Genomic DNA, 13048 nt, shown 5'->3' with positions numbered 1-13048 from the left:
ACTCACCATCCGTCTTTATTCGTCCAGTCGTTCCAAATTTTCGAAGTCATCATTTTTCTTTCGGTTCCAACAACCTCTTTCTTTCAATTTCTCCAACGTTTAACATAAGATCGGACCTGGGAAGTCAGTGGTGTTTTCAGTAAGGAAGAAAAATGGAAGTGTTCAGCACAGACGAAGCAAATGAAAATAAACAGAAGTACGACCGGACGTGCAAGCTAAAGGCTTTCGATGAATCAAAGGCGGGTGTCAAGGGCCTCGTCGATGCGGGGATTACCGAAGTTCCTCCTATTTTTGTAGAACGCCCAGAGAACCTGCGAAGTGCTCTGGCATCGGGCGACAGCCACTTCCGTGTACCTATAATTGACCTTGAAGATATTGCGAAAGATCCATCTCGGCGCCAGGAGGTTGTGAATGAAGTTCGAAGTGCATCCAAAACATGGGGCTTCTTTCAGGTGGTGAATCACGGGATTCCCACCGCTGTTCTGGAGGAGATGCTGGATGGAGTGCGCCGTTTCCATGAGCTAGATGCTGGAGAGAAGAGACGTTTCTATTCGCGAGATTTCACAAGAGGCGTTGCGTATCACAGCAATTTTAATCTGTATAGAACAGAGGCGGCCAATTGGAGGGACACCCTATTCTGTATTATGGCACCTAATGCTCCCGTGGCAGAGGACTTGCCGGCGGTATGCCGGTAAGTGATTTTGCAGAATATTCAACCACAATGTCTCATGATATTTTGTTAAGATTTTGCTTCTCACGGATTAGGAATTTGCGACGAATTGTCCCACTAATTTTTTTTGAACACCCTAGTGACATAATGCTGGAATTCTCGAAGCAAGTGATGAATTTAGGAATCACCTTGTTCGAGCTACTGTCGGAGGCGCTCGGGTTGAATCCGAACCATCTGAAGGACATGGACTGTGCTGAGGGACTCGTCCTTCTGAGCCAGTACTACCCCAAATGCCCACAACCAGAGCTCACTCTGGGAACCAGCAAGCACGCCGACAGCGACTTCTTCACCGTGCTCCTGCAAGACCATGTCGGAGGTCTCCAAGTTCTTCATCAGAATCAATGGATCGATGTGAGCCCCGTGCCAGGAGCTCTGGTAGTTAACATCGGAGATCTGCTTCAGGCAAGTCTCACCTAACATACTCTCTCTCTCCCCACGTCTTATCACTAGAGACCCTGTTAGGCACATCAATAAATCACAAGCAAAGCATTTTAAGCCTGAGCTCTTTATCCGGCAGTTGTGTTCACTTTCTAATCACGAACCGGAGCATTTTTTTCAGCTTATCTCCAATGACATATTCAAGAGCGCCGAGCATAGAGTTTTGGCCAACAACGTGGGGCCGAGAGTGTCTGTGGCGTGCTTCTTTTACATGGCGGCATCGCCATCTCCAAGACTGTACGGACCCATCAAGGAGTTGATTTCGGAGGGCGATCCACCAAAGTACAGAGAAACCACCATCATGGAGTATGTTTCCCGCTACAGCGCGAGAGGCGATGAGACTTCGGCTCTGCAGATGTTCAAGCTGTGAGTTTGGCAGTGGCAAACATCTGGTGGTACAGATCGGAAAGGGAATGCCTACATTAGCAGAAAGTAAACCCAAGCGTGATACGAGCTTGCTGGCTCGTTTGTTACTTTTCATATTCGTATTATGTCGTAGCTTTGATATGCAAAAATAATTTCAATAATTGACTATGTCATAGAATCAAGCCACTAGGTGCAAGTGCTTTAGGAGATTATATGCAATATACCTGAATATTCAAAGCACAGAGCTCCAATGTCAAGTCCATCTCAACCGATGATCATGTCAATCCCGTGTTGTTGAGACCTTCATAATTAATGATTTATGTAGGGTTGGTTCACATAGTTTATGAACCAAGTGCCAACTTTCTTCATGGATAGATTTGCACCAGCACTATTAAACTAAGGAACTGGGTTGGAACGACAATTCGATCTACAATGTTTTAGTTTTCTACTTAAAGTGTATTTAAGTCGAATCCTAGGTCATCGGTCAGTGCTTGAAAGTCCTATATTCTTCTGAACTTGTTCTTCCAAGAATATCAGTTTCTTGCCCAGACAATGTTTCTCATGTGTACACATACTTCTTCATCTCAAGAAGCGATGGCTATCTTGGAGTGGCAGAGAGAAGACGAGGCTGTGTTGTCTAGCATGAGGAGATCAATGAATTGGTACAAACAATGTGTTTGTCCCAGAAGTAACAAAAGCTTTTAAAACATGGGAAGCGGTCTCTTTATCATCTGCAAAACTATAATTTTAAGATGGGAAAAAGCTCGAAGTTCACCAAAACGGCGATATAGGCTAGCTAACATAGGGAGATAGAGCGGGAGAGAGGGAGTACTTCACCACTTCACCTTTATTACACAAAGATTGTGTTTCAGTTTTGCTGCTACGTTTATGTTTTGGTGTCGTAAGCTCCAACCTTTTCGGGTAATTGAGCGTTCTGGTGTCACAAGCTCTGAGCAGCAGAAACCTCTTCTCGTTATGCAAATTTCTGGTGCCCTCGGCTAGAGCATATCTTCGTCTGTGTTTGTCACTTCATTTGCTCGGAGTCGGAAGCAAAATGTTATAGAGCATAACAGTGGATATGCGGATCTCAGTGGTTGGCCTTTAGCTTTTCCTGTTTGAGTTACAGAATAAGGTATAGAAAAATCGATCAGCTCGTCGTTAAGTAATTTCTTCGCCCTCTCTTTCTTTTTTTGCTGACAGAATCAGAACAGGTGTGAATCTTTGGGTGAAGTGATATTTAACTTCAGCTTTTCTACTGAGTTACAGACGGTAATTATGATTCTTGCTTTTCCTTCGTCTTTTGCCACGGGAAGGAAGCGTTCTGTATGCATTCATGGAAAATAGTCGAGCCAAAAGTTTGGATACCCTTCTTATCATCCAAAAAAGGAAATTTATCTTATCGTACTGTAGAGGTCAAAAAATATAAAGTCATTTTCAGCAACTATATAGTAAGAATTCGACTTGGTTTAGAACAGTGACAGAAATAGAAACCCCATTAATGTGTATATTTTCATGGTGATTAGGAAAACTTGGAAAGATACAGTCTCTCGGGAAGCATATGTTTCGCGAAAAATAAAGAGAAAATGATCATTTGTACAATTTACATAAAAGGAAAGACTGAAAAATATATTCTTCGTCGACGAAAATGTTAAGCATAAATTGTTGATTAAAATCAATTGTTTGGAAAATACTTTCATAAAAAATGATCGTTTATATAATTTACGAATACAACTTAGGCTTTGCTAGCATAACAGTCTTTGGGCTACTGTGAGACTAACATCATGTTGTGAGCCACAAATTCTGGAAGGAGTGAATCGCACAATAATTTCTAAAGCTATCAATCTCACAGTAAATTAAGGATTGTCACATAGACATTTCTCATATAACTTTAAGTATAAAAGGTTGAGGATGAAAATATTTTCTTATTGTAAGTAGGAAAATATTGTCTATATGATTCCTTTTTTACGACACGTACGAATGCTTAATGTGAAATTTTGTTAATTTACACCCAAAAGATAGTTTCAACAACTATCATTTAAATCTGTCAAGTCAAGAATAACATATCGATATCCACGTGATAGTGGAGAAATTTACACTAACGCTTGGGAGGATTTGATGGCAAGAGAATAGCGATTTCGTCTTTATCAGCAAAAGAAAAACAAGTTAGAGGGCTTGAACAAAAGTGTGTGGACGGTGGGCATGTGGGTTGGCTTGGGGTTTCGAGTTGGTCACAAGTGGCCGATTTTTCTTAGTCAACTCGGGTGGGATTGGATCTATTTTCGGGGAGAGCATTTCGGATCTGGTCGGATTTTGCCAACTCTCTTTTCGGGGAGAGCATTTCGGATCTGGTTGACTGAACTTTATAATGAGCGACCGAGCATGAAGTGACATGGAGATGCCGTGCCTTGCTATATATATTCGTGCACGGAGTTTTATCACGAGGCACCGGCCCAATTTCTTAAAAAACCCCCAACTTTAACCTTTGTCCTAATTATATCCCAAACTTTTTTTTATTTCATAAAAAACTCCAAACTTTTACTTTTGTCCCAAATCAACCCGTTAACATTTCGTCCAATTTTTTAATATTATTTTTTCGAATTTTTTTTTTCTTTTCTTTTTCCTTTCCTTTTCTTTTTTTTTTTTGTTTCACCTTCAACCTCTGGCCGGTCGCCGGTCCGGCCACCGACCAGAGGCGGGGGCCGGCGAGGTCGACCCCGCCGGCAACTGGCGAGGTCGGCCTCGCCCAGCAACGGCGAGGCCGAGCTTCGCCAGCAGCTGGCGTGGCCGAGCCCTCGCCAAACTGGGCGAGGCTCGGCCCGCCAAGAATCGGGCGAGGTCGGCTCGCCCGCAGAACGGCGAGGCCGAGCCTCGCGGTGGCCGCCGTGGCCGAGCCCTCGCCCGGATCCGGCGAGGCACGGCCCCCGCCGGCAATCGGGCGAGGTCGGCCGCGCCCGAAGACGGCGAGGTCGGCCTCGCCCAGCAACGGCGAGGCCGAGCCTCGCCAGCGGCCGGCGGGGCCGAGCCTCGCCAACGGCCGACCTCGCCAGTCAGAGGTTGAAGGTAAAACAAAAAAAAAGAAAAGGAAAGGAAAAAGAAAAGAAAAGAAAAAATAAAAAAATTCGAAAAAAATAAAAATAAAAATTAAAAAATTAGACGAAAAGTTAACGGGGTAGATTTGGGATAAAAGTAAAAGTTTGAAATTTCTTATGAGACAAAAAAAAGTTTGGAATATAATTGGGACAAAGGCTAAAATTGAGGGTTTTTTAGGGAATTGGGCCCGAGGCACCACCAAAAAGAGGACGCATTAGTCAAATTAAGGGAGGAAACCATGATAAACATTACAAGAAAAAACCAGAGTAACGATGGTCCACAGCGGTTCCATATGCACGAAAGTCGAAACCTGACGCCTCGTTTGTTGTTATGTTAATGGTAGGAAATCAAATAATGGCAAGTGGGAATGGAATTGAACAATAAGAAGATCAAGCATGTGCAAAAAGATGCGACAAAAGCAAAGCAGGTACCCCTTTTTCGATTTTAGAAAATTATTATTGAGTTTTTCGTTTTCATTTTCATTGGAACAGTGGAAATATAATATATGCAAATGTTGGGGTGGCGTGAAACACCTCCACGGCAGTCCCAAAGTTGTCGGGAGTTCACTTCAATCAACCTCCACAGCAGTAAGCCTATTCAATTTTCATGCACATGACGGTCGATAGAAGACGACGGAGAAACTGAGGGCATCCGATTCTCTATGATAGCGAAGGGTACAGACTGACACGGTTTTGAAGAAAAGAAATGGGAATAGGCACTCCTGCGTGGGCTATGGGGCCATGTTACGATGAACTTCTCGTTGCATTACTTGAAAATCAACGCGGCAACATTTCGTTCCTTGTGCATATATTAATAAAAAAATATTTATGTTCTTGACATGTTAAGCTACTACTCTTTCTTCTTTTTTTTCTTCTTCTTCTTCTTCTTCTTCTTCTTTTTATTCTTTTGAAAGAGTGAGTACCTGACATGGCATGAGTAATTGATTTTTTTTTCTCTAAATGAAGGGGGAGCAACCCCCGTTTGGTCGTCCATTTTGGAATACAACGATGGAACCGACAAGTAGCCTACTCTAGTACTTTGACTCGTTTACATTTGGAATATTTCGCATCAATTACACATGTTGCACGATTAACCTAATCACGTTGCGTGGTTAATTTGTTAGAAATTTACAATAAGTAGTGTGACATTCCGAAATTTCCACAAATTGGAATTTATTGAATAATTGAGTTTTATGAGATGTGCTCGCGGTAAATTCTCGCCCGGAACTGATCATTCCTGGGGATGCTAACCATTAGGGAAAGGCTATTAGGGGGAATTAAATTCGCGCGGCTAAAGGAAATTCGATCGTGAATGGATTTCGACCATTAAATCGCGTAAGTGATATTTTGAGCTACTGTTGGCCGATCCAAGGATAGTTAGGGGTCAGTTCGCCATTGTCCTAGTAGTAAATCGCGGGTGATTCCGTTGGACCACGAAACGACTTGACGAATGATTCCGAAATTATACCGAACGATCATACCCCTCAGATCAAGTGATTGATCTTCGCGATTTTTATGACAACCGAGATCGTCACGCACCGAACGGACTTGCACGTGACTCGATTCAGTATCAGTCATGAGTCGATTCTGCGAATTTCCCCAGCAAGCCGCCCGTTAGCTCGAGAAATGCTCGAGTTGCGTTTAATAGAATTTAATTATTGAAATTTTGCCCAGATTGGACACCGGAAAATTAGGAAGTCACGACGGAACGCCAGGACGACGTTGCACGTGACACGTGTGAATTTTTGGTGCGCTCAAATCCTTTGGAAAAATTTGATTTGGGCAAGAAACGGAAAATTGGACCATTTTACCCTTGAGAATCACAAAAGGGTTAGTTTTGAGGGCAAGGGGTATTTTGGTCATTTTGTGATTTGGTCCAAGTACACTATTTAAGTCAAAATTGGTCTTCCTTCCCCATTCTGTCTCTCCCCTTTTTGCCGTGAAGAACACCCCTTCCCCTTTTATTTTTTTCTCCTTGGCCGTGAGTTCTTCCTTGGCCATTCTCTCCACCGCCGGCGCCGCCGTTCGCCGCCATCACACCGGACCACCCTCAAGCCACCGTCCACGCCGCCGTACGCCACCATCACCCCCTCCCGCCGTCCCTCTCTCTCTCTATTTCCCTCTCTCTCTCTCTTGGCCGTGAGGCCCTTGGCCACGCTCAAGCCACGCCATCGCCGTCCAAGCCGATCGCCGCCACCCGGAAGTTGTACGTTGTCGCCGTCGTCCCCGATTAAGCGCCGCCGCTTTTCGTTCTAGCCGAGAAAGCCTAGAACGCGGTAAGTCGTCCTCTAATCCCGATTTAGGAAATTGGGTATCGCCGGATAATTGAATTTTTGGGGTTGAAATCGGAGTTGTTTGGGCGAGGAACGTTGGGGTTTCAGGTTGGGAATGTGTGGCGGGCCTTGAGGATTAGTTTGGGAATTTTTGGAGAACAATTTGAGGTGAAATCGAAACTGTGAATCACTGTTCATATGCTGCGAAATACTGTTCACGAGCTGTGATTTACTGTTCACGAGGCTGTGATGCTCGGTTCGGGACGCAAGTTGGATTTTTAGAACCGGTATTTAATGGCGAGGAAGTCCCATGAAGGACCGGAATCAATTTGGCGTCGTTTAGTGGGAGAAAAATAGAAATTTATGTGTTTTACGTGTGTTTTAATTATAATTAAGTTGTGGTGGTAGAATTGTGTGTGCATCTGTGCAATGGGCTGGTGTAAATATGTTTGATTCGTGCACGTTTGGGTTCAATTGAAATGATTGTTCAATTGACCATGTGATATGCTGAGTTAGCCAACGCGGGTAAGTAGCGCCTAAACCTAATTTAGGACTTCGGGTATCGACGGGTAAATTCGGACGAAATCAGTATGAAATTAGGTGCGGAATTACATGGATAGGGGGTGAAAATTTTATGGCGGGCCTTAGGAATTAATTCGGGTAATATTTATTGGAAATTCAGAAAATTAGGGGCTGCGAATTACTGTTCATATGCCTCGAATCACTGTTCACTGGCTGTGGATTACTGTTCACCGAGCTGTGATGGTCCGATTGGGACGCAAGTTGAATTTTTGGAACCTAGATATTATGGCGAGAAAGTCCCGTGAAGGATCGGAATTAATCCGACGCCGTTTGGTCGGAGAAAAATGGGAATTATCGTATTGGATGCATATTTAAATTATTAGTAAATTGTAGTAATTAAGTTGAGTATGCTGTGGCGTGCTGTTGGGTACGAGAATGATACCGTTGAGTCCGGCTCGGAGTTTTATGTAAGTGTCGGTAAGAGTCGGTGGTGTGATTTTGTGGTTTGAGTGCAGAAATTACTGTTCACGAGCTGTGGGAGTACTGTGCACTGTGCTGTGGTGAGTCATTTGATGCGTGTTCGGTACCGTTAGGTCCGTCTTGGAATTTTATGAAAATCCCGTGAAGGGCTGAAAATGATTTGAAAACATTTGAACAAAGAAAAATGTGATGTTTCAGCGTGTGGTGATATTGAGTGTTTGAATTTAATTGGCGCTCATGGTGCATTGCATTGCATAACATGGACACGCATTGTGTATGCCGAGAGTGAGGTATATGATGAAATTGTGTGAGAATGCGTGTCTGCCATGAGCATGTGATCACCTAAAATGCCCTGAAGCGTTATACGCTGGGTTCAGATAATAATAAGTTGTGTGATCACCGAAAGACCTTCGGGTCGTGACCTTTGGGTCGATACCGTCCTCATGCACTTTGAAGCAGGATGATGCCCGGTACGTCCGGAAGACGACCATCCTCATGCACTTTGAAGCAGGCTCTGGTTCGTAAGGAGATCAGTGTTGCGCCTCATGCACTTTGAAGCAGGCTAGAGACACTGGGCCAGATCGGTTGCTGCGCCTCATGCACTTTGAAGCAGGCTAGACGCACCGGGTCGTTAATAATGTGGACTCGAGTCGTAATTAATAATAAATTGGGAAATTGCCAGTGTGCAGTGTGGGCCAGTGGGCCGGAGAATGCGTATGACATGTAGACGACATTTGCATGCATGGAACATGCATAGACTGGCATGCGATTGTATGAGAATCGGTGCATGAACGTGTGATTGACATACGTGTGATTATGCGTGCCACGCATGTGCCGTGACTATTGTATGTTGATCTGCCTAACTTGCAGGGTCAGATAATTGTCTGACTATTGTGGTATTGTGATTTGAATGATTGTTTCCAGTCAGGAGATTGCATGCTAGCCTAGCCTAGGTTGGGTTTAGGGGTGAACTTATTGAGAAGTGTTCTCACGGTTGTTTCAACCAACAATTTCAGAACCCCGACAGGACCCATGAATCTTCCGCCACCGCCACCAGAACGTTTTGGAGTCCTCAGTGGATGGGACGGTATAAAGGGACTCAGACTCAGAGGACAAGGAATCAGACTCAGAATGGGTTTTTGGCGAGCACCATTTTTGGAGTAGTAGTAAACCCAAGTTTTCATCCTTGGAGTATCGGTTTTTGAGAAAGGCGATATGCATGTACATGTATGGGACAGTTTATAAATGTAAATATTATGGTATAAGAAGGAAATGAAAAAGATATGTATATTCTCTCTGATTTTTCTCCCCAGTTTTAATTGTCCGGGTTTAATTGTTGATATCCGCTGTGGTAGTAAATCTCTGATGGGGTTTTGAGGTCAGCGATATTCCTGGGACGTCGCTTGAATCGACCAGAGGCGGTGTCGCGTGCCGTAGGGGTTCGGGGCGTGACAAGTAGGACAATGATGATAGGAATCCTTGTGCCATTTATCCATTTTAGTTCTCAAACTTTTATTTCATTTTTGCATTAAAAAGCATTTGGGAGATTCGGTTTGCTCCTTGAATTTCTGATGGACAGAAACCATAGCGAGCTTCTTTAATTCCCCGTAAATATAGTAACAGATTGCTTGAGAATATGTCTAAACGTTCATGAATTCCCTATGTGCAAAAGAGAAACATAATTTATTAATTATCTCTTTTTACTAATCGAGTCATCGAAACATTTAGAATTAACATGTGATGTCATTCACTAAATTATCTCTTTGGTTTTATTGTCACAAAGCATGGATGACCCCGAAATTAATCATTTTGATAAGTCTCCTAACTCTTAATTTTACATGTATTCCAACATATAAAGGTCATTATGGAGTTATTTTCTCATTGATTGAAATAAGGATCCTGAAATATCTCGATATATGTATATAAAATCGTTTACACTTTACTTCGAAAAGGTATTTTTATGAATTGATATCTATAGAGAGTGCTACATGTGTTGAAAAATTTTAAAAAAAAAAAGACTAAGCGAGGTGTAATATCAAATTTTTAGAAAAACGAAAGGAATTAATATTCTAGTACAAAAGATAAAATGAGGGTTTTCAAGACATGGCATGTTGACCCTTGTCAATATTGGTAAGGTGATCTAGTGAAATAGTAGTCACTTATTTCTCTTATTCTTTGGATAAGAATTTTCATTTCTACTCAAGAAAGCTATTACAAGTTTTTATCATTCCGTGGGATAGAGCTCATTTATGCTACACGAATCTGAATGAACTTACGTATTTTTCCCAAGGCTCATTTATGTTACCCAATTCTCAATAAAGTTATTCTGAGGAAAATTTATATATTTGCTTAACCATTTCCAATAAAGTTATTTGTGCGCATTTGGGTTTTCGTTTGGAAACTGCTCTCAATGCAGGACCAAATGGCTTTTTCAATACTATTTTCATGTTCAGATGACAATGAAAAACGAAAAAGTACGAAAATTTTCTCAAGACATACAAAGGCAACCTGCTTTTTTGACTCATAGGCTTTTGGTCTTTCCTTCTTTCTTTCTTTAGTCCCTGTTTTGTCGACCCCACGCGTCTTTTTCTCTTTTATCATCCATGTTGGGATTTTGGCACAAAATACCATAGAATTGAATGAGAAGTGTGTGGTTGAAAGTGTCCCACATAGGGTGAAGAGAGATAGGAGATGGGTTCAAATAGTTGAGCCTCACAAATGGGTTTGGGCCCCAAGGGGTACCCCACTTTTGTGGAAGAGAGAGGACCTACGTCTAGCTAGGTCGGTCCACCCCCCGCGCGCCGCCGCCGCCGCCGTCCGGCCGGCTCGGCTCGGCTCGGTTCCGGGTCCACTCTCTATCGGTTTTTTATTTTTTATTTTTCGAACAGACACGTTGTTTTGAAATTATTTATTTATTTATTTATTTTTGGACAAACAAACATGTCTGTTCGTGAGGTTCGGTTCGCCCGAACGAAATTGTTCGGTTGGTGACTCTTCGGTTTCATCCTTCTATATCCGAAATTCCTTGGTGACTATTCATTCACACATGACCGAACGAAGTACTCTTGGCATTTCATTTTTTCGCGGCTTTCTGCTGCACTCTCATTCTTCATCGCTGTCATCTTTTGTGCGATTATTCTGCAAAGTTGCGTTCGAAGATTTCCTTTGAAGAAGTACCGCTTCATAGGAAAGGCGATCCGTTCTATCCTGGGAGGCAATTGTTCAACGACCTTTGGGTACCGGTAGAGGGGACAAATTGTCTTAAGGACACAACGTGAATTCGTTGGGCTCGGATCAAACGTCAAATTCGGATCACTCATTTCAGGTTTGTCAAACAACTTTACTTTATATGTACATACAAACACGCGTATTTTGAACAACAATCTTAAGACAGTTTCCTTATTATCGTGTTTGTTGAGTTACATTCTCAATCATTAACAACTTTACTCATTTCAGAAATGGCTACAACATCGACGACGCCTATTGCGTCTGTTCCAACTCATGGAGAGAAGCCGGAAAAGTTCAATGGGGCTGATTTTAAGAGATGGCAACAGAAGATGTTGTTCGACCTCACTACATTGAACTTGGCAAGGTTCCTCACGGAGGATGCTCCGAAGTTGGATGAAGGAGAGACAAACAAGGAAAAGGTTGCTGCTATAGATGCATGGAAACATTCTGATTTTCTGTGTCGCAACTACGTCCTCAATGGTCTAGACAATTCCCTCTACAACGTTTATAGTCCGCTAAAAACGGCTAAGGAGTTGTGGGAAAGTTTGGACAAGAAATACAAAACGGAAGATGCTGGATTGAAGAAATTCATCGTCGGCAAATTTCTGGACTTCAAGATGGTAGATTCTAAAACCGTCTTAAGTCAAGTTCAAGAACTTCAAGTGATCACGCATGATATTCATGCTGAAGGTATGATGATTAGTGAATCATTTCAAGTGGCTGCTTTCATTGAAAAGTTACCGCCGTCTTGGAAAGATTTCAAGAATTATCTCAAACACAAGAGAAAGGAATTATCACTTGAAGATTTAATTGTTCGATTGAGGATAGAGGAAGACAATAGGAATTCCGAAAAGAAAGTTGGCAGCAATCTGGCAGTCTCAAGGGCCAATGTTGTTGAAGAAGGATCAAAACCCAACAAGAAGAGGAAAATGCCTAGCAAGTCTAGAGAGGGATTCACCCAAGGCCTGAAGAAGTTCGTTGGCAAGTGCTTCAACTGTGGCAAGTCTGGACATCGAGCCAAAGACTGCAGAGCCAAGAAAAGACAGAAAACTCAGGCTAATGTGGTGGAACAAATTTCCAATGGTGTTGATGATATCAATCTAACTGCTATGATATCCGAGTGTAACATGGTGGGAAACCCCAAGGAGTGGTGGATTGATACTGGAGCAACTCGTCATATTTGCGCCAATAAATCAATGTTCTCATCTTACATGCCTATGGAAGGTGATGAAAAACTCTACATGGGTAATTCATCGACCTCTAAGGTTGAAGGTGTTGGAAAGGTTGCTCTAAAGATGACATCTGGGAAAGTTGTGACACTAAATAATGTGCTACATGTGCCAGACATACGCAAGAATTTAGTGTCCGGATCTCTTCTTAGCAAGAATGGCTTCAAGTTGGTTTTTGTATCCGATAAGTTTGTACTCTCCAAGAATGAGATGTATGTAGGAAAGGGTTACCTCAGTGATGGTCTTTTCAAGTTGAATGTAATGACTGTTGTACCCAATGATGTTATGAATAAAGTTGTTTCTGCTTATGTGCTTGAGTCTCCTAATTTATGGCATGCTAGATTAGGACACGTTAACTATAAGTCGATAAAGAAATTAATGAACATGGGATTATTGCCAAAATTCGAATGTTCTAGTGAGAAATGCCAAGTGTGTATTGAATCTAAATTTTCTAAGCCTCCTTTTCATTCTGTAGACAATAGAGTCTCAGAACCTTTAGATTTGATACACACAGATATATGCGATATGAAATCAATACCGTCAAGAGGTGGTAATAAGTATTTTATCACATTTATAGATGACTGCTCGAGGTATTGTTATGTTTATTTGCTTAGTAGCAAAGATGAGGCTGTGAATGCTTTTAGAATTTATAAGTCCGAAGTTGAAACTCAGTTGAATAAGAAAGTTAAAATG

The 13048-nt window shown here is 42.3% G+C and overlaps 1 protein-coding gene across 1 annotated transcript; it reads left to right on the top strand.

Annotated features, from left to right (window-relative positions):
* Positions 1-1869, top strand: LOC130138795 (1-aminocyclopropane-1-carboxylate oxidase homolog 1-like). The gene is made up of 3 exons (XM_056313926.1): positions 1-691; positions 811-1132; positions 1290-1869. Exons 1-3 carry the CDS (start codon positions 153-155, stop codon positions 1536-1538), a joined length of 1110 nt encoding a protein of 369 aa, XP_056169901.1. The 5' UTR covers positions 1-152; the 3' UTR covers positions 1539-1869.
* The last annotated feature ends 11179 nt before the right edge of the window (positions 1870-13048 follow it).

Source organism: Syzygium oleosum, unplaced genomic scaffold (assembly GCF_021117445.2).
Source record: "Syzygium oleosum isolate NSW1041296 unplaced genomic scaffold, Sole_v2.1 Sole_v2.01, whole genome shotgun sequence".
Lineage (NCBI taxonomy): Eukaryota > Viridiplantae > Streptophyta > Magnoliopsida > Myrtales > Myrtaceae > Syzygium > Syzygium oleosum.
This window is presented reverse-complemented; position numbering and strand designations above follow the sequence as displayed.